The sequence below is a fragment of the Penicillium riverlandense genome, assembly GCF_028828495.1.
Source record: "Penicillium riverlandense strain IBT 135883 chromosome Unknown utg000003l_segment0_segment0, whole genome shotgun sequence".
NCBI classification, from domain to species: domain Eukaryota; kingdom Fungi; phylum Ascomycota; class Eurotiomycetes; order Eurotiales; family Aspergillaceae; genus Penicillium; species Penicillium riverlandense.
This window is the reverse complement of record NW_026643196.1, coordinates 2514567-2539715: the sequence shown is the minus strand read 5'-3', so window position 1 is coordinate 2539715 and position 25149 is coordinate 2514567. Positions and strand designations below refer to the sequence as shown.

At 48.5% G+C, this 25149-nt stretch overlaps 8 protein-coding genes across 8 annotated transcripts; 3 read left to right on the top strand and 5 right to left on the bottom strand.

Moving 5' to 3' along the window:
* Positions 1-444: 444 nt before the first annotated feature.
* On the bottom strand, positions 445-886 carry N7474_004694 (uncharacterized protein; the record flags this gene model as incomplete). Its single annotated transcript, XM_057196109.1, has 2 exons — positions 445-546; positions 605-886. 2 exons carry the CDS (start codon positions 884-886, stop codon positions 445-447), a joined length of 384 nt encoding a protein of 127 aa, XP_057053505.1.
* A 2462-nt stretch (positions 887-3348) lies between these two features.
* Positions 3349-4184, bottom strand: N7474_004693 (alpha/beta hydrolase; the record flags this gene model as incomplete). Its single annotated transcript, XM_057196108.1, has 2 exons — positions 3349-3699; positions 3765-4184. 2 exons carry the CDS (start codon positions 4182-4184, stop codon positions 3349-3351), a joined length of 771 nt encoding a protein of 256 aa, XP_057053504.1.
* Positions 4185-5016: 832 nt separating this feature from the next.
* Positions 5017-6388, top strand: N7474_004692 (uncharacterized protein; the record flags this gene model as incomplete). Its single annotated transcript, XM_057196107.1, has 6 exons — positions 5017-5166; positions 5231-5267; positions 5345-5400; positions 5475-5854; positions 5912-5976; positions 6027-6388. 6 exons carry the CDS (start codon positions 5017-5019, stop codon positions 6386-6388), a joined length of 1050 nt encoding a protein of 349 aa, XP_057053503.1.
* Positions 6389-7919: 1531 nt separating this feature from the next.
* Positions 7920-9411, top strand: N7474_004691 (fungal specific transcription factor domain-containing protein; the record flags this gene model as incomplete). Its single annotated transcript, XM_057196106.1, has 2 exons — positions 7920-8758; positions 8988-9411. 2 exons carry the CDS (start codon positions 7920-7922, stop codon positions 9409-9411), a joined length of 1263 nt encoding a protein of 420 aa, XP_057053502.1.
* A 60-nt stretch (positions 9412-9471) lies between these two features.
* On the bottom strand, positions 9472-11807 carry N7474_004690 (arylsulfatase; the record flags this gene model as incomplete). The annotated part of the gene is made up of 9 exons (XM_057196105.1): positions 9472-9888; positions 9946-10127; positions 10190-10218; positions 10284-10330; positions 10386-10444; positions 10501-10602; positions 10659-11344; positions 11406-11496; positions 11606-11807. 9 exons carry the CDS (start codon positions 11805-11807, stop codon positions 9472-9474), a joined length of 1815 nt encoding a protein of 604 aa, XP_057053501.1.
* A 588-nt stretch (positions 11808-12395) lies between these two features.
* N7474_004689 (uncharacterized protein) lies at positions 12396-14458 on the top strand (the record flags this gene model as incomplete). The annotated part of the gene is made up of 8 exons (XM_057196104.1): positions 12396-12677; positions 12724-12866; positions 12938-12964; positions 13046-13248; positions 13319-13405; positions 13460-13545; positions 13607-13691; positions 13746-14458. 8 exons carry the CDS (start codon positions 12396-12398, stop codon positions 14456-14458), a joined length of 1626 nt encoding a protein of 541 aa, XP_057053500.1.
* Positions 14459-14460: 2 nt separating this feature from the next.
* N7474_004688 (ABC-F family ATP-binding cassette domain-containing protein) lies at positions 14461-17094 on the bottom strand (the record flags this gene model as incomplete). The annotated part of the gene is made up of 8 exons (XM_057196103.1): positions 14461-14467; positions 14538-14905; positions 14959-16053; positions 16108-16207; positions 16258-16450; positions 16504-16689; positions 16754-16946; positions 17014-17094. 8 exons carry the CDS (start codon positions 17092-17094, stop codon positions 14461-14463), a joined length of 2223 nt encoding a protein of 740 aa, XP_057053499.1.
* Positions 17095-17511: 417 nt separating this feature from the next.
* On the bottom strand, positions 17512-19056 carry N7474_004687 (glycosyltransferase family 31 protein; the record flags this gene model as incomplete). Its single annotated transcript, XM_057196102.1, has 1 exon — positions 17512-19056. One exon carries the CDS (start codon positions 19054-19056, stop codon positions 17512-17514), a length of 1545 nt encoding a protein of 514 aa, XP_057053498.1.
* Positions 19057-25149: the final 6093 nt, after the last annotated feature.

Here is a 25149-nt window from a genome sequence, read left to right as displayed (position 1 = left end):
TATGTTACCACCCAAGTGCATATTGCCTTTTTTAAAACGCTTAACTATCCAGGCCGAGACCCTGACTCGGTGTCTACAGACCACATGCCGACCAGATGACCTGCATGTCAGGCATATGCCCCAACGCTCCGTCGACGTCTGGGCTCCTACCGGTCTCCCAATTCGCCAAAACTGGTTGGTACTAAGTTCCGCCAGGAACATGTCTCTCCAGCTGCCACATCTACCTTTTAAGAGGAACTGCACAAAGTTTACGACCCACGCTACCATATGCATTAATCACACATCGACTGGCTTAACCTACACTCAAATCACGATTACATTTCAATGTTTTATTGTCATCACTCCTCGCTATCCCAGTGATGTGCGTCTCGAACAAGCAATTGTCATATCGTACAGTGCCTAGCAGGGACGGCATTCCACATAAACACCAACGTTGGATATCATCTATTTCTTGACGCCTTTCTCGCGCAGTCGCTGCTCATCCTCCATCTGCAGCTCGCGATCGATTTGAGCACCCTTGGAAGGCTTGTTGCCGTGTATTTGAGCCTGATGACTATGTCAGAAATGTTGATCAAAGCTCACAGGCTTAGTGGGAAGCACTCACCGGCTTCGTGGGATCATTCTTGCTCAACTCCGCCTCCGGGTTGACGTCCTCGTTGTGGTGGTGCGAAGGGTTGGCCTTACCCTCCTGCGAGGCCAGCTTGTTGGCAATTGAGCGCTGGTCCTTAGAATCAAGGTTCTTGTGGCTGCCCTGCGTGCCCTCCTTGTAGCGCTCGCGCTCGTTGATGACGGACTGGGGCTCGTTGCGCTGGTCGCCGGCTTCGTAGATAGGGGCGTGGCCGACGCTGGACTGGCCGGCTCCGTGCATACCGCTGTTGTGGGACATTTTGAAGAGCTAGAGGATTGATTGAGAGAATTATTGTGTGGTCGTGTGTCCATGCCAGACATTCATACATTCTTATATGTGATTGCACCGGGATGTGATGTCATGCTGGAGTCACTGAGATCATTGTGGGGCGAAGTCTACCATGTAAGGTGGGGGAAGACAGGCGATGATGCTCTACACAGTAGTCAAATTTTGCATCCAGTGGGAAGTAGGAATCCAGAATCAAGGCAGCGGTGGGTGGATGCGATCATAGTTTGGTTGGTGTTCATCGCACAGAATCCGATGATTGTCAAGGTATTCTCACTTAGCCTTCATTTGCCCGAAGTAGTTAGTTACTGTCCCAGGGTAGGCGGTTCTATATAGATATCCTCTGCCGGGCGGGGCTTTCCTATTTTAAAGGCCGCCGCTTTAATGATGGCGCTTAGAGCTACACTCTAAGTATTATTAGCCCACTTGTGTAAATGATAGGCATACTTGATATATAGCCCTACAGTGGCACCGCAAAAGCCTGAGACCACCCGGCCTGACCGCCTACTTTCTGCCACCTATATTCTGTCGTTCTAAAAGGGCCAAAATCAAATTAAACTAACACGTATACCACCCATTCTGGTTAATAATAGCCTGTAGACGACGCAGCATACTCTCTGAGAGATTCTCTAAATAACTGAGTTCAGCTTCTTGCCAGGCTTGCCCTAACTTGGGAAAGCGGTCTTGAGAGCGGAATGCTGGCATTCAGGGAGTGAAATGTAAATGTAGTGGATTGTCTGAAGAGGAAATAATGAAGCTATCTACAGGACTATCTAGACGGCTCTCGCGAGGGAGTGTCACGTGGTGCGGCCACCACGCGATCTCAACAAGCGGTATTCGGGGTGAAGAGAGGGCGGTCGCGGAGTGTGGTCTCAGACTTTTGCGGTGCGCTCGACTTTTCTTAAGCCTAGGAGTAGCTCTAATCTTCGTTATAATAACACATCTTGTCGCAATCGCCATCTCGCCGAGAGAAGGCTCTGCTATAACGTTATGTCACTTTTGAGTCAAAAATGGCATTGACCCTTGTGGTAAATAATAGTTCCGCCGAATACGGGAAGGACTTCGGGAGACGTATTGTCCCGACCGGGCAGCCGGACAGATTGATATGCCGATCACCTTGCGGGCCGATAATCTGTAAGTAAGCGCCTATCTAGGATCTTCATCGCAAGGACTGCCAAACTCAGTTGTCTCCACTTATTTTCAACCTCGGCAGACGATATTCGCAAGTAATACCCTGATCTAGTGCATCTATAGACTCGATAAATTCGTATCAAGGAGGCACCAGCCGCTGACGAACTATCTCGTATTATTGCGAACACACGTGTGCGATAGCCATACGTTTCCTTCTATGAAATTCTTCGGATTATTTCTGCCTAGATTATTTACTGAGTTTCTCTTAATGCTAAAGGGGCACTTTGCATCCTCTCTCCCTCTCTTTTTCTCTCTCTCTCTCTCTAATGACTTCCCTTGTGGACAAGCTCCAACACGAGGACCGAGTAGAGCAAACACACTTTGCAATGGCATCTACCGTGAACTGGAACTACTCAGTAAGGGCAGTGCGGATATTCCAAGCTACCTTTGCACTTCTCATTTTTGGTTTAAGCTTATACCGTTTGTGCTCCATTCTCCACTGGTTAACCTGACTGATTGTAATGCTTCATAGTGCTCTGCCTTTTACAATTCACCAAGATTAATATTTTCCTCTTCGTCAGCGCGATATGGACGGCCTTCTTCGCAGTTCCCTATCTGGCCGTGTCCCCAGTGTCTTACTATGACATTGAACGTCGCTATTCTATTCCAGCAATGGAGGGCATTGCCACTATACTTTGGTTTGCAGCTTTTGTAGCACAAGCTAGTTTACTGCCATCCCCGGAACAATGCACTTCGTCTGAGTGCAGTGTGTCCCAAGCAGCTGTGGTATTTGGAGCATTTGAATGGTATGTGGTTCCCTGATTTAATGCGCCTCCTTTGCCATTGAATACAATGCTTAGAAGACCAAACTCCCTTCTTACACTCAATATAGGGCATTATTCTTTTTCACAACCACAATAGCAGTCCTCACTGGTCTACAAAAACCTAAATATTATCGTGACGACTGCGTCTAAATTGAGTATGGATTGCATTTTGTCGAGTCAACAGTTCTATTATCCTATTATTGACCTACTACATGTATCTAATCGGCCTTGAGTATCTTCTTCGAACCATAAGATTGTACACAATAGCAAGCAATTTTATAACAGCAGACTAACATAACTGAGCCCAGTCTCTTCTCTATTTACGTGCTTAGCAAGGCGAGCTAAACTCACATCATGTGCCATCTGGCTATTTATCTGGACCAGGTCGCCAAACTCCGCTCTGAGGCTGAAGGATACAGACTACGTTGGTTGCTAAGGGCGTTAGGTATGTCAAATATATTGTCCCTGTATGCTAAACTATCAAGGAAGGACGCTTCGTGTGGCTCTGGCAGCACTAGCAGCCTTGTGAATGACATCTGTCACCAACTGCGGCATGCTCAGCATCGGCGAATGTCCTGCTTTGCAGATACGAATCTTAATTCCTTCTCCAGCCTTATCAACCATTTCTTGTTGTTTCACCAGCGGAATAGCCCTGTCATTCTCGCATAGGAGATAAGTGGCCGGTACATCACGATATGCCTCATATGTGAGCGGGGAGTACATGGTGGGCTTGGCCTGATACTGTAATAAAGCAAGACACTTTGCTATTGTTTCCTCGTCAAGGTCATTATAAAACCTTGCCGCTGGATCGGTCATGATGGCTTTGTCTTCCTGGCATTTGTGCTCAGATTTTGAAACGACGTTTATTTGTATTCCCAAAAGCTAGATAAACTCACCTCGAAAACAATAGTATTCCTCTTTTCCATGCCACCTAGGAACGAGTCTAAGGATTGTCCCTCCCTAAGCATAAATGCCGTCACATATACTAGCGCAACCACTCCACCTTTCTTGCCTTCCGTAATTTGGTCTTTGCGGGTTAGGCCCCGGGTGCAGATTGAGCCGGGAACTCCACTGTACGAGTGCAAAACCAGAACCACTTCCTTTCCCTGGGCAATGAGATCATTGAGGAGGGTGCTCTGAATATGCTCTGCGTCGTCCACAGCAGTCGTGGAAGTAGGGCCACCAGCAGACAGCAAGGTCATTGTATGGGCAGGATATCCCTGCTTCCGGAGGAGCTCTGCAACAGGCTCGTACGTGCTGCCTAGATGCCAGGCTCCTGGAATCAGGACAATTGTTGGTTTCTCGTCTTCAAGCATGTTGTCCGTCGGTTCTCCAACCCATAGGAGAGGACTGGGGGCTAATAATAGAAAGGGGCAGTCGCGTGACCACAGAGAACAGAAGCAAGACAACCAGTATGCACTAGGTGTCCAACTCGGGATTGAATATACTCAGGAGAGCGGGGGGCCAAGATCATTCCCTCTCGAGTATATGTGTTGCGGGTCTATTTAGCACTCCGCGCCCCGCGGATCGAACGCAAATCTCGGTGGCTAACCTCGGTTTGTCTCTGCAGCGGGGGCAGTTCGTTTCAGACACACTCGATTGGCTTTGGATCACGAAAATCGGGGGTTGGTGGGAGACTAGTACAGTAATGGGGGCCAAACCCATGCTCTCGGGTAGATCGACTACGACCCCAGCACGCCTGCGATGCTACACAATTTGTTACTCCATTATGGGATTTCGAATAATTTCTTCTCGTACTGTGCAAATCCTAGTTATAGCTTTTGATTTACTGAGCATAGATAAATATTGATAATGTGCAATACCAATGGGGTTACATTACGAATTGAAGTACAACAGGCAGGTCGCCAAGGTTTCAAAGATGCTAGGTTTCCGATCCTACTGCAAAACAAACTTTGGATAGTTCCATGTACTGTCTTGGGTACGTGCACTACCATTCACATTAAAGGGGCGAATGACCTTTGCTGCGATTTTCAAAGGATTGAAAATTCTTTTCAAGCTTATCTATTGATCTACTAGGGTGCATCGATCGATGTATCTTTCTCACAATTGTCAACCTCACTCTTCTCCATCTTGACGCAGCTCATCAGGTGGAACAAATGGCCTCTTAATTCAATCTTCACTCTTATGATGCAATTGCGCGGGCAGCAGCTCGAGATCTTGGCGGTTTCCATTGTTTTGATTGTTGTCGCAACGATCTCGATTGTGCTCCGATTCTACTCGCGCCATGTTATGCGTGCTGGCCTGTGGTACGATGACTGGTGCAGCCTTGCGGCTTTGGTAAGGGATAAGAAGCTCTCGGAGAAGTTAGATGGCTAAAGGCTAACCGATTTGGTTTGGATAGATCTTGTCCTATGCGATGAACATTCAACAATTCTACAGTATGTCTGCGCCCTGATCAGTCGACCCATAGCCTATCCATCCTGACCATAGACCGCAGGCATACATTGTGGATTAGGAGAGCATACAGCCGAGCTTGCCGACCCAGATGCAGCGATACTCTGCTTTTTGAAGGTATGTCTCGTTTTCATATTTCTAGTCCCCACTCGCGGACCAGAAAATAGAGCTGACATTTGTCCCAATTCTAGGGCCTGTACGCCATTGAACCTTGCTACATCGTCTGCATGTCCACCATCAAAGCAGCAATGGTGCTCCTATACTGGAGGCTATTCAACGCAAAACAACAAATGAGATATGCACTATTCCTGGCCGCAGCAATGCTTATTATTTGGACATTTGTGTCCCTTTTCGTCGGGATATTTCAATGCAGTCCCATTCAGAGATATTGGAACAAGCTCATACCTGGGCATTGCATAGATGGACTTCTCTACTTCCGTGCTATTGCTGGTACAAATCTCGTCACCGACTTCTACGTCCTTGTTCTGCCTTTGCCCATCTTATGGGGTCTTGTAAATCGTCCGATCAGCGAGAAACTCGCGCTGACGGTGATTTTTGCTCTGGGAACCTTGTAAGTTTACCCTCGGTTGTTTCGGAAGTTCAAATGCTAACACTAGGCCTTCAAAAGTGTATCTTTAATTAGCATTGTACGGATAGTACTCTTAACGTCACCTACTGACCCTGATCCGATGTGTAAGCGCTAAAATCGTCTGTTCCTTGCTTTGACTAACATATATCGCTAGATGACTCCACTCCCGGCACTATATGGACATCAGTCGAGACCAGTATTGGAGTTTTGTGTGTGAATCTCCCCGCCATGTCACCTTTATTTCGAAAAATCTTTTTGCCCCGATTTCAAACGTCAAATATCCGAACTTCGTACCCGACAGTTAAAAAGTCATCAGGGAACAGTTCAGCGCCTCGAGCCAAGACCTCGTCGTCAAGCTTGAGGCCGTTCAATAGGGAAGATCCGGGGTCCAGCGGACAGCAACAGCATGTTTTTGTCACCACGAGCTTTCAAGTAATGAGACCGGATAGCGGCGCTATTGATCTGGAGGATTGGACAGATCCCACGACCCGACACCCCCAGGACGGGTCATCGTGATTTCGGAATCCGGCCTCGGACCTTTTGTTCATGTACATAATTCTTTTTCAAATGCCACATCAATGACTGGATCAATCACTATGCAAGCAAAAACTAAAGGCTTGATGCATCAGGCTTCTGTGGTTCTTGCCTGATTAAGAATCTTGGTACAAACGCAACTATACTTCAGCTAGTTGAATTCGGGGAAACGGATGTTAACATTTTTTTTCACAGGGATATCATGTGGCACGGGTATTTCTACTAGTTTCTCAAGGTGTTGCAGTCTAATTACAATGGTCAACTTTATGTCGCCAACTATGTACTTTCGGAGGTACTTGGGTGTTAGCCCTGCCACTTCAAGAAGCTAAGCTTTCAATCCGCATACACAAGAGTCGAACCCACTCAAATTGCACTACCAGTTATTCTCCGTTCAACTTGGGAAATACCTTAATAACATCTAATTTATTGGTGGGCGACGTGGTCACGTGACAACCCCTCGTCCTGGACAAGCATGCTTCCCCCGACTCATCCCTTGCTTTCAACTTCGAACTTTATTATTTTTGCCGGGTTCAATTCGGAGAGGCTATCGTTTTGCTTGCAAGATGTGCCGCCAAGTCCACTGATTCCCTTGCCAGCGCACCTGGTGCCATTTTCTTCCCCGCGCTCTCCTCTCATCCTAGTGTTCTATACTGCTAAACACGCACACCATGAATGACAATAACGGCTCACATTCCAAACGGTCTGACAAGTGGCCCCCTAAACAGCGAAGCAGGCGCGGCTGTTTAACGTGTCGTCAGAGGAAGGTAACAGCTGCTCATCTTGATCTCATCTTACATTCTTGTCGTCTAAGATTCTTGACATAGGTTAAATGCGATGAAGGCCATGACATTTGTCGCAACTGCAGACGTCTAAACATTGAATGTATTTGGGAGACTTCCCATAACCGTTTGCCTCAGCGATCAAGAAAACGCCGTGCGTGCACCCGGTGTCGCGAAAAGAAAGTGAGTAGACCCGTCCGAAGTGTGCCGCACTTTCTCTGACTGTTTCACCACAGCTGGGATGCCTGGCTTCTACCAATGAACCGGGTTGTCAGCAATGCAAAAGATACAATGCTTTTTGCGATCTTGCCGAGGAGAGCACTGATCCTCGGACCCAGCAGCCACCCGCCGTTAGCGGCTCCATCGACGAGGATGTCGCTCACGGTCTCCCACAGAAGCATGTGCTACATTCTATCTTAGAATCTTACTTTGACGGACCCCATTACTTCTGCTACTCTGCATTCGTCCATCGCCCCTCTTTTATGAAGATGTTGGAAAAAAACCTCATTCCGAGATCTTTCCTTCTCATTGTGCTCGCAAGCGGCCACCGCTACACTAACCCCAGATCCACCCTTTCAGAACAGTGGGCAGACGAGTGTCGAAATTTGCTGGTCACAGAAATATTCTCTCGAATTTCTACGGTGAACCTACAAAGTCTCTTGCTTCTTCAGCGTTTTGAGTGGCACCGCGGAGCTCACTTGGGTTTTTGGTTTATCTCTGGCCTTGCTGTACGCATGACAAATGCCCTGCAGTTGCATCTGGAGCCGTCAGTTCGTCGCGACACGAATACTCCTGCGCTTCCAGTCACCGAAATAGAAACCAGGCGCCGTCTGATATGGAGCTGCTTCGTCATGGACTCAGTTCCGGACGCGTTTCATGCCGGCCACAGGCCGATACATTCGGCGATCAATCCATCTGGTGTTCAAGCCAGACTACCGTGCGATGAACATTCCTACGAGCGGGGATTGGGTGCCAATGGTGGCACTTTGTCTGGTGATCCTGGTAGCGGACCCTCGAGCGCCTCTGCTTACTTGGTTCGAATGGTAGCTCTCCGAATGAAGATTCTGCATTACGCCGTATCTTCTATCACTCCGCATTTTGCCAGTCAATTTTCTTGTCTCCCGTGGGAACAGGGTTCAAAATTCTATGAGCTTTGCCAAGAACTCAACCAGTTCAAGACTTCTCTACCATCTGATTTACTCCAGCCGACTACCACCCCGATAAAACCCGCAGGCTCCATCATCCTTCATCTAACAATGCATGCTATGTTCCATGTAGCTTCCGTTGACCTTTTCCGAATAGGCACACACTTGGCCCGCCGGCGCGGCTCTACCCCTTCACCACCTGCTCCATTTGTTCTCAGCTGCAGGCAGTCTCGCATTGATCATGCTCTTGGGATAACCCAAGTGGTCTCTGATTGGATGCGCAATCACAACTTGGAGCACGATCCTTTCGTTGCCATCTGTTCTTGTGTGGCAATCAGGGTATTGGTGGTTGAGAGATGGGACGGCAATAATGAACTTGTGTCTCTCAGCTCCCAGGACGTCAAGGATCGATTGGAGATGTGCCGCAGGTGCGCTTTGAGAACAGCTCAATGGTCTATACCAATAAGAAAGCTTGTTTGTTCAACCTCCCTTATATGCAAAAGCTTACTGCTGACGGAATGTCACCAGCTTATTGCCATCAGTCGCTTAGTAGGACGGCATGGCTTCCAGCTGAACTTGGATGATCTTTCAAGGTAACCGAATCCTGACCCCTTGCAATCTGATCTGCAAAAACAGCTAATTGACCCATAATTGAAGCGAGGCATCCCATATGGAGACTGTCTCTCGCTCAGCGTCCCCAGGACTTGATACGTATGGGACACTGGGATCCATCCAGAAAGCCAGGACGGACCACGATATTGAGTCTGCTTGTGCATCGTCTTCAATTATATTTTCCCAACCCACAAAACAACCACCATCGGGCAAGGATACGAAAACTGTTCCGCCACCACCGTACACGGTACCTTCGAGTGAAAATATACCGAATGTGTATCTGCAAGAAAGCGATGATTCCCTCAGCCCCGACGCTCTCCGCATTGTTTCGAACTGGGCAGATGGTACTTATGATCTAGAGGCATCCCAGGCGCAATTTGACTGGGGGAATCTTGATTTCGGTTCGGGATTTGGTTTGGATGACATTTTTGCGGGAACGGACAACAGCCTGAATACGCCGCTACCTTGATTTCCTTACGCGCGATAGAATAGCTCCAGCATCATAAACACTGAGTTTGTAATGTATGGCTCAACTCTTGACTGGTGGAGCCTCGTTCTTCCTCACGTTCATCCAAGCCTTTGTCTGCGTGATTGCATCTCCGCCAATGATTCCATCCTCATCGTTGCCATCCCACTCTTCGCCGACATATTTGATCGGAGTACCCCAGACTACGCCCGTCTCCTTGCGGTATTGCTGCCAAATTTCAAGTAGTTCCTTGACCTTTTCGGGCTTCTCATCAGCCAGATCCACTGTCTCCCCCGGGTCAGTAGACAAGTCATATAGCTGCCAGCCACCGTCTTTCCGGCCGCCCATTGAACTCTCAATGCTCACGAGCTTCCAGTTAAGCTTGCGCACGGCCGCTCGTCCGAACAGCTCCCAGCCCATAGCTGTATCACCATGAATGGCATCGGGAGAATTAATGCCATCACCCATCATGAATGGAACCTGCCGGATTGGTGTCTGTCAGCAATTGCAATGCCTGGAAATACAGTATGTGCTTACCCAAGATGAGCCTCGCATGGGTGCAACTTCCCTACCACGGAACTGCGCTGGCTTCCCGTTGGCTGCCGGGTGGGTGACGCCCGCAAGATCAAGCATTGTCGGGGTCAGATCCATCACGCTGGAGAAGGCGCGGATGGTAGTTCCATTCTGGCGCTCGCGAGAAAATTTCGGGTAGTGGACCACTGTGAAAACCCCAAGATTAAATTTCGAAATCATTGAAAGATGGAATCTACACGGTACTTACCAAAGGGTACATTGATGCCGCCCTCAGTTCTGGAAAAAGGTGCATTGTCAGCTCATCTGTTGCTTACTGTGTTTCAGTCTATCGTCTTCCTTACGTGAACATCTTATATAAACGCGATGGTGCTGTCGAGGCTTGGGCCCACTGCGGTTTGTGTCAATCGGGAATATATGTAGCAAGTGAAAATGTCAATACTTACCCGTGTACCATACCAGGCAAATGACGTTGCATTTCCAATGTTGTCAAGAGAGTTATCATCTGAATTCACGCTGTTAGCTCTATTGAGACATCGTAGACTCAAAGACTATACGAACAGTACTCGTTGATAACCCGCATGAGATCAGCTCCCATGGTGGGGAGAGCCTCGTATGTTGCCCCTTCGGCACCATTGTCACTCTGGAAGACAATGAAGGTGTCTTTCCTCGATGTTAGCAACGTTTCTAGCATCTATGAAGAATAATATGCGACTCACTCTCAAATTCACCAGTCTTCTTCAGATAGTCCACAACTTTCCCAACGTTCTGGTCGATATTGTCGACCATGCCAGCGAAACATTCCATAGAGCGAGCAGAACATTGACGCTCGTAGTCGGTCATTTCGTCCCACTCCGTGTTCATGGGCCCGACCACAACATCATGCGGGCGGATGTCCTTAGGAATCAACCCTAGTTCCTTCATCCGCTCCATGCGCTTGATACGGAGCGCATCCGGCCCATCATCATACATTCCCTTGTACCGGTCACGGTCCTCTTTAGCACACTGCAGTGGCCAATGCGGTGCTGAGAAGGGCAAATATGCGAAAAAGGGCTTCTCTTTGTCTGCTTCGGAGCGATCGTCCAAGTAATTAATCAAATTGTCCGTATAAAAGTCAGATGTAAAGAAGCCTTTCTTATCGTGGTTCAAGTTTGGTTCGATGTCGCACTTTTTGCCGTCCTCAGTATACAGGACTGGGATTCGGACGAAGAAGTTAATGTAATCCTTGCCAAACTGCGGCTCCCAGCCGTAGTGATTTGAAGTCCCAGGAAGCAGCGCGAACGAGCGGTCAAAGCCCCGGACGGCTGGGTTGTTTTCCGTTCGCAGACCAAGGTGCCATTTTCCACTGATCAGAGTGTGGTAACCATTATCTTGTAGGATCTCAGAGACGGCAGCCACATTGTGACTAAGGAGGTAGAGAGTTTAGTTGTGCAGATTGAACGCTGCCAGCAATCTACATGACATACTTGAGAAAGCCTTCGTGGCCAGGTACATTCCACCTCTCGGGGTCTCTACCCTTCTGCTCACTCATTACGCCAACGCCAGCAATATGGTTATCTGTACCACTTAGGAGCATAGCTCTCGTCGGGCTGCAGGCGCTAGCAGTGTGGTCTTCGGTGCAAACCTTCAGCTTTAGGGACCCGGAAAAAGACAGAACGGTACATACAGTCCGTGAAGCGGGCGCCATTTATAGCAAGGGTATCGAGGTTCGGGGTGCGAATTTCGCTTCCAAAGCAGCCAATATCGCTATATCCGAGATCTTTATTGCGTGGGCAGTTAATGAGAGCTTCTAAAGCGCGCGGGGTAAGGACATACCATCGGCTAGTATAATGAGGAAGTTGGGACGTGAACTCGGAACCATGGTGCATTGGTTTAATAGGGTTCTATACAGTCTTGTTTGCCTTTCGAAGAGTCCAAGGATACAGCGGTATTGCTGGATGAGAGCAGTGCACTTTAAGTATGCTACCTAGAGCTTCCCCCACCTGTGGAGGCAATTATACTCGGATCAGCCGGGTAAATGGCCCTCAGGTGTTCTACGCGTGTTTAGCTCATGGGCTTGTGAAGTGCTAAAGCACCATGGCCAATCAATGGCATTAATGGGATGTGAGACGGCCCCACAACAGACCTGACACGAGTCGTCGCGTATGTCGCACTCCATTCCGACTAGGTATTATATCGCGTAACTCGCCTCCTATTCCGACTTACCCCTAGGGAATTGGTGCTTCCCCGGGGAGAAGCGCGGCTCCTCCACAGCTGCTTAAACCGGGGTGGATCAAGCTAACGACTTGCCATAGCGTACTATGATCGCGTCAGTTGGGCGACCAGATCTAGTCCCGGTTCCGAGATCATACAACTTAAAGAAGTCTAAATCTATGTCCTCCGTTTATAAAGGACTCGTTGCCTTCCAAGATTGAGACGACCTTTTCTCCATCGCCGTTATAGCTCTCAAAAAGAACATGATCCAGAGTGGTAACCCCGCTTCGCGAGGCGCCTTTGCCAGCTTGCGAGCTATGCTGAGCAAAATGACATGGCCTCTTTTCTTCGCATGTTTCGTCACAGCAATGCTCAACATGCTTTTTGGATTCGACACCACGAGTTTCTCTGGCGTCCAGAGCATTCCTGCTTTCATTGACCAGTTCGGTAATGCTATCAAGCCGGATGGTAGCAGTGCTATCTCTGCTGCTCGCGTCTCCTTCATGAGCTCTGTCGCCTTTGTAGGCAAGTTCTTCGGAACGCTGGTATGCATCCCTGACAAATGTCCTCGTCGCGCCGCTGACATTCTAGACTTGTCCCCTCTACGTGGAGAAGATTGGCCATCGATACACCATCTGGATTTTGTGCATAGTCAGTTTTGTTGGTATCATTCTGGAATGCACTTCAAAAACGATGGCCCAGTTTGTCGTGGGGAGAATTGTGGTCTACTACAGGTCCGTCTTTCAATCATCCCAATAACATCTCTTTTCTTCAAGTCAGCTAATACTAATATGCACAACCATAGTGTCGGGCTGGCAGAAAATACCTCTACGTAAGTCTCCGCTCCCTCCACAGTTTCTCTCTGTGGTGAACAGCTTCCCCGGCTTTTCTGAGTCAACTGACTTCCATCCAGGACGTACCAATCTGAGCTCGTTCCGGCATCTCTGCGTGGGGCTGTCGTCGGGTCAATTCAGCTGTTCATCCAATTCGGCCAGATTATGGCTGCGGGCGTTAACGAGCGCTTCTCTACGTCAACAAAACCTAGCGGCTGGATTATCCCAGTTGCCATTCAGGCCGTTGTGCCTGTAACCATTTTTGTTTCTCCACTTTTCATCCGTATGTCCAAAATGGCTGCATCTTTTTACACGCCTTACATCCTCAAATTACTAACTATTTTATCCGACAGCCTCCGGACCTAGGTGGCTTATCAGCAAGGGCCGCAAGGCCGATGCTGTCCACACTTTGGAGAGAGTTCGGCCAAAGGAAGATGTTGGTATGTATATTAATTGCCGTACTGTCTATTCTCCTGTTCACCAAGTTTCCACAGTGGCCGGAACATGCCAAGCGGAAGCAGACGCCATCGAAGAGGCCCTTGATAACCAGGTTGAGAAAGGACCGTGGATCGATCTTTTTGTAAGGGCCTATGTTCTTATTTGCTTCAAAATGGCATCTAACAACGTTTGAAAACTATTAGAAAGGTACAAACCGACGCAGAACGGAGATCGCCGTATCAGTTTTTATTCTGCAGCAATTCACCGGCCAAGGATTTGTCTCTCAATGTACGCGGCCTAACCTTATTTCGTCGAGGAATGCGAAGCTAACACTGCCCGCAGACTCCCCTCGCTTCTATAAAACCGTGGGTCTGGGCGCACATGCTTTCCAATACAATATAGCCTCCGCAGTAGTTGGATGGGCCGGTGTTCTTATCGGTATGAGCGTTTTCGACATAGTCGGCCGACGCAACATCTTGATTCTAGGCGGTTTCTTTCAAGCCGTCTTCTTATTTGCCATGGCTGGAATTGGACTGAAGAAGAACCCGACCACAACAGATGGAAATGGCCTAGTCGCATGCGTGATGCTCTTCAATTTCTTCTTCAGTGGCACCTGGGCACCGCTGGCGTATGTCATTGCATCAGAAATTGGTACTGCTGCTCTCCGGGAGAAGACAATGGCCTTCACCAGTACGGTTAACGTTGTTGCTGCTTGGCTAGTCGCGTTTGTGGTCCCTTACCTTCTTGACGCGATCGGTTCGAACATTGGATGGATCTTTGGTGCTTTCAGTATTTTCGCTATGGGTTATGCCTACCTTCGAGTTCCGGAGATTATGAACCGGTCCCTTGAAGAGTTGGACGAGCTATTTGACAACCATATTTCTGCTCGTAAGTTTGCGACTACCAGGACGCACGGTGCTGCACACAGAGTGGCGGAGCTTGAGAATGGGCCAGTTCTGATGGGGAGAGGGGACAGCACGGATGAAGCGGATACTGAGGAAGGCAGAAAGCGCAGTGAGAATGTACAGGAAAGCATCGTGGAGGGCTTGAATTAACTTCACGCCCTGTAGCACATAGGGAATAGTTATAGCTTGGGCTGATAATAGTCTGCTTCATAATATAGCAGACACCTACAATCCGACAAGCATCTTTTGCACTCTCTTCACCAGACTTTGCTCAAACTGTTCCACTCCTTTCTGTTGCTCGACCATCTTTCCATTCTTGAGCACATACACTGACCGTCGCCGAGTCTTCGTCTCCTCTGTCTCTTCTTCCTCTAGTCCTTCGAAGTCAGCGTCCAGCTTGTGCTCAATATCACGCTTGCCTTCAATTACGGATCGGACCAAAAAACGATCGTGTGAAACCAGGAGGACAGCACCGTTGAAAGAAGAAAGCGCAGATGCCAGTGCTGTGACTGTGTGGAAATCCAGATGAGTAGTGATTTCGTCGAGAATTAGAAGTTGTGGTGCATTCCAAACAATTCGTGCCAGGGCCAGGCGGACCTATCGTGGCCGGTCAGTGTTCCGTCCCTCTCGTACTAAACATTTCGACTTACCAATTGTCCGCCTGATAATTTGGACACCGGTACATCCGACACTACGCGGCCTGCTAATCCCATGGACGAAAGGAGACCTCTGACTGCACCTTCATTCAACGAGCCCTCTGACTCAGCCATCATCAGCCCTAGTGCAGTCAGGCTGGGCTCGTTGCGGCCACGCTCCTGTAGCTCCTCCACCGAGTGCTGGCCATAGTAGCCCGCTTTCAGTCGCGAATGCGTCGTCACTTTACCCTTGGAAGACGGTATACCTCCGGTCAAGACACGAACCAGAGTCGTCTTTCCAGACCCGTTGAGACCCATAATCCCAACACGGTCACCGATGTGAACGACCAAGTTCACATCATTCAAGATGATGCGATCGCTGTTTTTGTATTTGAAGGTGATCCCATCTAGAGAGACCAGTGGTCCTGGAAAACGCAATTCCGTTGCATCCGGCAAGCTCATCAACGCGCCTTTCTCGTCCGTTGGTACGTCAATCTCGGCACGGCTGCTCAGATGAAATCCGACCAAGTCTCGGTTCAGCTTGAACCTGCCCCCGTTGGCATTCACCTGCAGACCCATGCGATCGTCCACCTTCTTTTGTCGAGATTTGGCTTGCCGAAGTTTGTTCTCGTCGTAGGTTTTCTTTCCAATCTTCATGTTTTCACGAATGCTGGCTTCCATGTGCGCGATTTGTCGCTCCTGGGCTTCCTTCATGCGTCCCCAGTAGAGTTTCTGCTCTTCGAAGTCTTGCTCATATGCCGAGAGATTTCCTCGGAAATAGTTGAGCTTCTGGTCCCGCACGATTACTATCTCTTCGCACACAGCATTGATAAAGTCTCGATCGTGCGAAACCAAAAGGATCGTTGTCTCGGACCTGTCCCGTAGCTGCTGAAGATATTTCTCCAACCAGACCACTCCTAGAAGATCAAGAAAATTGGTTGGTTCGTCCAGAATCATAATATCCGGATCTTGTATTAGAACGCTTGCGAGCATGCACCGCATACGCCATCCACCGGACAAGGCCGACACTTTCTTGTCAAGTCCACTCTCACTAAATCCAAGACCCAGAAGAATGCGACGAGCTTGTTGCTCCATATCAGACAATTTCATCTGTATTTAATTGGTTAGTTTGCCAAACAGAGATTATGGGTCAAGGAGACTCACATCTTCCAATCGAGATTGCAAGTCCTGGAGTGTCTCGACAGCGGCCTGTGTATCAGTCTGGACTGTCTCGGCGTCTATTTGATCTGCATCCTGTGACAATCTACCTGGCGTTAGAAAGGATGTCGGTGTAAAGGATTGTTGTAATCTTACAATTCGCGCGAGGCATCGACTTTCAACTCGGCAGCCTTCAAATCTTTTCTCGCTTGCAAACCTCGCGCTCCGCTCTTCAGACTTGCATTTTTGTGAGCCAGGAACAAGTGCTTTTCCGTTTCCTGGTGTCTAATTTTCCGAATTGCGCGCACAGGCTCCAGAGGATCTTCTGTCTCAAACGCTTTCGAGAGGACTGGCAACGCAACCTATCAGCTGTGTGTGGGATCAACGGGGGAGTGCTCTTACAGTCTACCTTGCGGACAGCTTCATTTCTAGACTCGTCACTGCTGAGAACATGTTCCAGAACAGTCCTGTCCTGGCTCAGTCCTGCGTTAATACCCTGCTCATCTTGATCGGTCTGCTGCAGAATCGCGATGCGCGTTGCGTGAGGAATGCCAGGGATGAGCTTTTCGGCCATTGCCCGTAACAGCGCTGAAAAAGTACGGTTGTGAGCAGGTAGTCAAAGAAGTCTGATTGAACGTAATGAGATTCATACTTGATTTCCCGGTTCCATTGCGCCCCAGCAGCCCATAGTGGATGCCTGCTTTCAATCGTAGATGGCCGTCCGAGATGAGCTCTTTCCCCGAGGCCTTGGCCTTGAATTTGCCCTTGGTCTTTGTCTTTGTTGCATCTTCAGCGGAGTCCGCCGTAGACGACGCCACGAGAATACTGAGGCCCTCGACATCTACCTTCGATAGTACAATTGCAGGAGCCAATGTTAGCTGTAGTGCTTCACGCCTTGGGCGTTTCAGTTACCTCTTGAGACGGATTGTCGTCTAGTAGGTGAAACCGTGTCTGCTTGCAGGATGCAAGGATTGACGGTGCAGAAGATGTCATCACTTGATTGACACAGTCTTGTCGAGGTCCAAATGAAGGGCCAGGGAGTGGACGAGTGGGTGAAATCAGACCAAGCTAAGAGGAGACGCTGCCTTGCGCAACTCAGGTTGATATAAGACTAAACGGCTGTATTTGTGATTTTGTCGTTTAATGACCTCAAAACGAAGTGCAAGGGAACAATCCGGGGTCGGGGTCCTGAACGGGTATAGTTAACTAGGCCGCGATGCCTAAGCCATCAGGCATCAATATTGGAATGGACAGCAGTAGTTAGTGCTGGATTCTATAGAACAAGAGGATGCTCTAGTGCCCAAATCCTAGTCTAGTCACCATCGGATCTTTGAAGAGAATATTTATATTTGAAATATAACCCAAGAATACCACCCAAACAATATTATAAAACACATGAATCTAAACGGATCAACCAGACCAGTGGAAAATGCCTTTCTTCTTCGCCTCAGACACCGTCCAGACGACTTCAATTACCCTTGCCTTCTCAGCCAGAAATGGTTCAAGAATATAGTACTGGCGAAGACGGTTGCCTTCTAAAACAGCGCCCTTGAGTTGGTAGGAGTCCTTCATCCAGTCTTTCGGGCGCAAGGGCCCGAGACTATAAGCATAGCCCTCCTCGATCGCCCACGGGTTGGAATCCCAAGTGGCCTCCATGGCTTTCAAGTCTTCCTCGTCCTGCGGCTGCGAATATTCCACGACAGAGAAGCCGTTCACGAGGAACCACTCATCGGTAACCCGCCATCGGTTAAGTTGGCAGTTATCGCCACAAACAGAAGCGGCTTTGCTCATGCCAATCACATCGTGGGGGAACCATTCGGGAGACTTCCAGTGGTGCAAGGAAAGCGGAAGAGGCCGCCCAGATTCCCAAAAGCCAGTTGCATCGTTTTGGAAATCCATCTGGAAGAGTCGGTGATCCCAGGTCAACTGGGTCCGGGTGTGTCCATAGATGCACTGCGCAACCCGCTTATCGCCGGTGTCCTTGAACATGTAGCAGTCTTCGAAGTAATGATCCATCTCCTGGAGCATGGGGATGCTAAGGAAGATACCAGCTCCTCCATATGCCATATACCCAAATACGCCCATTTGGTTGAGGTTCTCAGTAGGTGCTCCGATGTACCAGGGCTTGGAACTGTCATACTCCTTGAGCCCATTGACAAGGTTCCTCATTGACGGAAAGAAAGTATCGTCGTCAATGATGACGGCCCACTCGGTCGTGGCATTGTCGCGCTCGTGCAGAAGCACGTTCGTTAAACGGAAATACCGGTCCAGAGTATCGTCTGAATGCTCGATTATTTCCAACCGGATATCCTTTTCGACGGCATGTTCCATGACAATAGTCTTGTTTATCGCGTAATCATCCTTGATCATTGCAATAATGCGTGCATTTGTTCCTCCGGCCCAGTGCGCAAATGCCTCCAGCGAGTTGTCTAGTCGCTCCAGGCTCGTTGAGACACCAAAGATCAAGTGCGACGCGTCCACTGGACGATTGGGCCGAGGCGCTTCAATGGTGGCTGCCATAGCGCATCGTTCTTGCGGAAGTGCGTGGACGGTGCCGGGAACACTCGCGTCGATGGTGGTAAAGTCCGGGGCCGATAGGCTCAGGTCCGATGAGAATCCTTGAAACTTGTCCGTCTGGACCACCGAGATTTCCCAGCGTGCATATTCGATTGTCTCATTATAGCCCCAGGCTTTCAGGAGGTCGATATCAAGAGAGCAGTCGGCTGGGTTATTTTCGATAGGCTCCCTTTCGGGACTTTGTGCATTGTCGGCATTGGAGGGGTATGATGAAGAGTTCGATGATGAGGGGGAAGACGAGGTATATGTAACCTGGTCACGGACCGAAGGGAAACGCTCGAACTTGGAGAAAGAAAAGACCACAAGCAACAAAATCAGAACGGCCGCGATCAAGGCTCTTGCAGACTGGCAAAGCCGGAAGGGGTGGTACGACTGCATGGCACCACCATACAATGGCTAATGGGGTTTGCGAAGGTGTCCAGGTTCTCGCCGGACCGCTGGGGATCCGAACCTCCTTTTGTTGCGGTCTTCCAAAGGCAGATTATGTCACTTTAGGGCCGAATCGGCTGTCTCCGCGTCGATCGTTGACACCCCGGGGGCCGGGCAGAAGAGTGAAGGCGAAGAATTGGGGGTCCCGCGATGGTGAGAGATGGAAGCCAAAGACGTCGGTCGGGAGGGGAAGAAGAAGAGCCCGATGAATTAACTACGAATTAATCCCACCACGTTCGTCAACTAACACGAGGCGCGGCCGGTTGAGTTGCAGTGCAGGACCCACAGTGCCAGCCCTGATTGAAGGAAAAGGGGGGTGATGATGCATTGAACGGGAGGCGTTTCAGCTAAGCAACACGGAACGCCTTGGCACTAAATTTAGGTCTCATCGCCACACTGCGGTGGCGGGCCTTGTGATAGTCGAGCAGTATCTTGTTTCGGAATTTGACTTGATTAGAGTTGCGCTCCGTATAGCACAAGATCCTCAAATAGTAGTGTGAAATAAAACCCTGAATCATGACTGCGGTTCATGAATCAGTGGTGGGCCATTTAGTGGGGCTTCGACCACAGTTTCAGGTGGCCGTGTTTTGGGGTGTCCGTATCCATACTTGAACTCCCCCGTCGTTGGTGGGCCTTCTGCATATTTAGCCGGTCGATCATTGCGAGAATTGGCTATTGTGGCCAAGCCACGGAAATAGAGAAATCCCCCTATGAAGGCAGCACATAGACCTGCTGCAAGGCCGACGCTGACCTAATTTGGTGCCCTGGGTTATTCCGCTGAGGTTATTTCCTTCGCTAACTGCAGTATCTGTCGTAGAAGTCGTTTTGACGGAGGTGGTAGGCGTCTGTAAGGTCGTTAGGGAAACTTCCAGGCCAGCTGTTGACACGAGGAGACAAGATTCGTGGAAGAAGAACCCCGGCAGAGGGGTTGAAGAAGATGCCTAGATCGGAGTTGGCATCGACTAAAGTCCAATCAATAACAGAGCAAAAGCTAAATGAATAGTTGTCAAGTTGCAGCGCACTTGTACTGCAGGAGTTGATGGAACGGGAGGTGCGCCAGAGATATGAGAAACTGGCGCCTAGAGACCAGGCCTTGAGGCTCAGGGTTCGCTACATACAGTGAGCCACTTGCTCTGACACAAGCCTGGGGAGCCAAAACGAGTCAGTTAGAGCATCCCTTAACGTTCCCCGCATACTTTCATAGGCTCTAGTTATAGTTCTCACGTTAGCAGACTAAGGAGCTAGGCCTTGTACCTGAAAGACAGTGTCCATTGCCGCCAATGGAAAACGAACCTGGTTCGGATTAGTCGCCATTCACTCCTCTAGCCTCGTTGGCTTTGTTTAAAATGCAATTAATTACTGTAGGTCTGTGATTGATCAACATGTATTCTGATCGCTCAACAAGCCGACGATAAAGCAGGGCGAATCAGTTCGCGAGAACATACTGCGCTGGGATAACAAAATCAATCATGGAGCGCCAGAGCGTTATTATGCTACAGAACGCAAGCGATTGTGCCGCTATTATTCCTTCAGGAGTTGGAATTAATAATGCTTGGTTATTCCACTACCTGTATGGTTGTTGAGGACCTTGGCTCGGTTCAAGGCCAAGGCGTAAACAATTAACCTCGACGGCTCAAGCATGATACCAAGTCGCCCACAATCACAAATTCTATTCTAGGAAGCGAAGATTATTTGGATATCGTTATAGCTAAGAACGACTAAGGAGAAGTAGATAATTAGTTATGCCATTTGTGGTCGGCCAGCTGTGCAAAGATCCGAGAGACAGGCGTTAAATAAAGTCACCAAAGAGGCCTGATCGCAGCTGTCATAAAACGTTCAGCACATGGCGGTAGTTTGAAGATTGGTAAAACTATACGACGGAATATTTCTTCCAGTAGCAAAGGAGCTCGCAAGGATTGATATAATTACCCCGGGCTAACCATTATTTTCCTTACACGTTCCTATTTAGTTTCGTTCTGGCGCTAGTGGATAGATTTTCAAATGGGATGTTTAGCTATAGAGATTGAATTGCCAGTATGATAACTATCAACAGGATCTCCCTCCGCAGCCTGGATTTATAAAAGATCAAGCAATACCACACATGGTTGACGAGCTTATGGCATTGCTTCCTCCATCACCATTGACGGACTGGTAGCACACATTCAGTGAGCCCGCCTGATTACATGTGATATCAGGCCCCACACATGAATCTGGGCTGTATGTAGTGATGAACTGATCACCGCCCCCTGCGGTAGTGATCATATATGACTGAAATCCTGGGACACCCGTAGCGCAAGTATTGTCCCAGACATTGCGAGAACCGACTGAAGTTTGGCAAGCTGTATCACTATACATCTCAAGGATTGCACCATTTGCGAGGGCAAATGCCCCCATCATGGTGAGGGTTGCCTTTCCTAGCATGATGCTAAAATATACTGGTCAGCCTTGACGACCTAGAAATTGTATGGGGGTACATAGGCATATATACTTGACAATGCCGATATTGCAGATACCTTGGTGAATGAGTAGCACTGGAAAAAGTCGAGGAGAATAAATATAGGAGAGGTCTCTCGAAGTTAATGACTCTTAAATGATAATCTCCTGTCCAAGGGTTTACGTGCTTTATAAGTCCAATAAATTACGACTATATTTATCCAAAACAAAACGCAAAAAGCCGGAAGGATGTAAATTTGGGGGCCATATAACGGCCGATGCGTGGAAACGTACAAAGGATTGTATCTGAGCGTGCTCGGACTTGAACGTGTTGGTTTCCTGGCGCCTTGTGTACCCCGGTTAGTTGGATCGTGTGCTGTATACCTACTCTATCCTCATCCCGAGGTAACGAGAGTAGATGTAAATTGTTCTTCTATTCAACTAAAGCCGCATCACGCCATGTAAAAGTAACACTTTGAATGAAAGTCTCAGCTTAATTCTCTATATCAGTTATTTATGTGCTGCAAAAGCCCTCGTTCATAATTCCAATGGACATGTGGCGCGTTCAAGGCTATTGGGTCTTCTTCCTCTTCCTTGAGTATATAACTTCTACGCCTTATCCATAAAAGCAGGTACATATTACGTAGAGCTGCATAGTTGCTCATAATCTCTACTGGCCCCCGAGTGCCATCAGTTTTACGAAGCAAGTCCAATTCATAACCACGTGCTGCTCCCGAGAGAGCACACTGGAGAAACTCCTATTATGCGCCCAACCGGAGACAGAATTGTTGGATTTTAACAGAATCGACGGTAGTTGTTTACAGATATTTCTGTCTGCGGGGGCCCTTTTCCAGGGATGGTGGTCTATTCTAGGTTTCTGGGGCCGGTTTGTAATTCCAGATCGTCATGATTTCATCTATAGTCCAGCAATATTATATGAAGGTTCAGGATTACTTTCAATTGATATTTTTGTACATATGAGGCATCGAATCAGATAGTCGTCGAAACACGCCCCGAGAAATAGGTGGGTCTGACTATCCAGCCTGATCATAACAGTTGGAGCTTAGTCTCAGCCCCAGCCGCGCGAGGTCGACGATCCCATCTACCATTGGCCCAGTGTTTTGGTTCAAAGACTACACGTGGGCATGAACGAACTTAGCCCCGAAGTAGGTTGGAAAAATGTTCACCGTTCGAATGCATTTTAATATTTGTCGCCTTAAAGGATTCGGGATTGTGATGATCAGATATTGTTTCCAGCTTTTCTTCGGCCAACACGTCTTTTGTACATTCAGTAAGTGCGAAACAAAATTCGTACTAATTCTTTTCCAAGGTCATATCCCGAAAGCATATAGTTCTATGGGTAGATGGCTTATATAAGTTAACATAAGAAGGCACCTCTTTTAGCTAAACTAGACGTAGATATAATGCGAGCCTCAATCATTGACCTAAGCCAAAACCTGATCCGAATTGATGAGTATTATGATAATTTACGTATCCTTCCTTTGATATATTGTTTTGTAAGTTTTAATCTTGGGATATGAGGATTGTCCAGCCCCCAATTGTTGGAACACTGTCTCCAAAAAAAAGTTGTACAAATCCCAAGGCTGCTAAAGGCTAGCGAACCTATTTTTAACAGAAAACTATTAGCAGAAATACCGTAAAGCATAGTATGTATTTTGCAGCATGACAAGTAAGCGAGTAATTTTGGGACATAAAAGGGTGCAAACTGCCCTCACCAGGTGTACAAATCTCCTGGATTCCTCAATCTTCATCGTCTTCTATATCGCTACTGACGAAAAATCCGCTGTCTGAATGCCAATTCATCGTTGAAAGCTCAGAATTTCAAGTATATTAGCCATCCTCTATCAGTTCATTGTGAATTTTGCAGTGTGATATCAGCTAATCCAGACATATCATTTCCTACAGAATGCTATTCGGGAAGACTTCAGCGACAATTCTGGGGGCGTTCTCCCTTCTCACAAATGGTGCAATAATCGAGATGTACAGTGATTCTAACTGCCAAACTTCAGTTGGATCCCGCAATGTCTGGGATAATACATGTGCCACCGGCGTGCCAGGATTCCAGTCGTTCATGATCACTACAGCAGGGGGCGGTGATCAGCAACTCACCACCTGGAGTCCAGATTCATGCTCATTTGTCCCGATTACTTGCATTTCTGCCGGGGAAGTTGGTACATGTTATGCGTCGTTTGATTCTCAGGGAGGAAGTAATGCTGTCGGCTCAGGTCCCGTTTGTGGTACTTAGTGAATTCGGACCGCAGACCACATGGAGAGAGGTGTCCAGAAGGAATGTTGCGAAGAGGGCATGGGATGTTGTATTTTCTGCTATCGTTGGATTTTAACATATGTACCTATATTTCTGATTGAAATGAGTTATCATCTAGGTCATACAAGGCCATGTCCGTAGGGCTGTGACGATGTTTGACCCATCATTTCTAAATAGAAACCTGATTTCTCTATCCAAAAGACTTGGCCAACTGATATCGATCTGCAGTATCTTTATTTAAGTGGCCATCGCGCAACATCAAAATTTTGCAGTCCAGCACGCCTGTCAAATCTGATAATCGGAAGAGGAAGGCAGCCGAACAGCCGATCTCGACAAAATTTCTGGCTGGAAGAACTTTCGAGTCGAGACCGGCACCAGGAAATTGATCTCGACACACCGAGTTTCTATTTTGCTACCCGATAGGCCCGGGTCGAAGACCTGGACTCCAGATCCTAGTGTACCTCGTGGGTTCTCGATCGAAGGCCCCCGAAATCTGGAACACACCGACGTGGTTACGAAGACAGCGGGTCTGAAGGTTTTCGAGGGCTTTAAAGGGTCGACACCGCGAAGCTATCAGGGTATGAGCGGGCCTTCACGGCCGAATGCCTGAGAATTTTCTTGTTTTAGGGCCCAGAATGTCCTTAGCAATGAGGCCGAACGAGAATCATGATGAAAGGCATTCGTAAGGCACATTTCAACGTAGCCATGGATTGAAGATGTCGAGGTCTCCATAGCACAAATGTTCTGTACAAAAGACGGGCTATAGATCTCGGAAAGTGGAGGGAGATCTAGCCGAAGCCCTAGATTTGACTACACCGGCAGATGGTCGGGGATTCGGGTCAGTCCAATGCAATAAAGATCCGCCGACAAACCACGGTCGGCTTCTCGGTCGGTCAAGCCCTGTTCATTCCTAAGGCAAGCAAAAGGGCTTCACCGGAGCCACGGGGCCCGCAAATGCCGATTGTCTATTTTTACTGGGGCTGCATGGCGAGAACCATGTGGAAAGGACTACTGGAAGACTCGGCTCAGCCCCGTGTTTGCGCGTGGTCAATTGACGTGGCCAAGGGCTTGGCTCGAATTTGACTCCGGCCAGAACTGGGCAGGCTCCGACCCTGCAGTAGTAGTCTCGACTCGGCCCAGATTTCCTGGTTCGGTGATGCGTTCCTGGCAGAAAAGAGGGCGGGTATGACTTGAGCCGGCCGAATTGCAACTAGGTCGCGTTACCAGGAAGGTTTCCGGAAGGCGAAACACAGTTAACGGTAGCCTAGAACTCAGCCTTGCACATTGCTACGAACACAGATTGTATCTCCTGCAGTTGTACG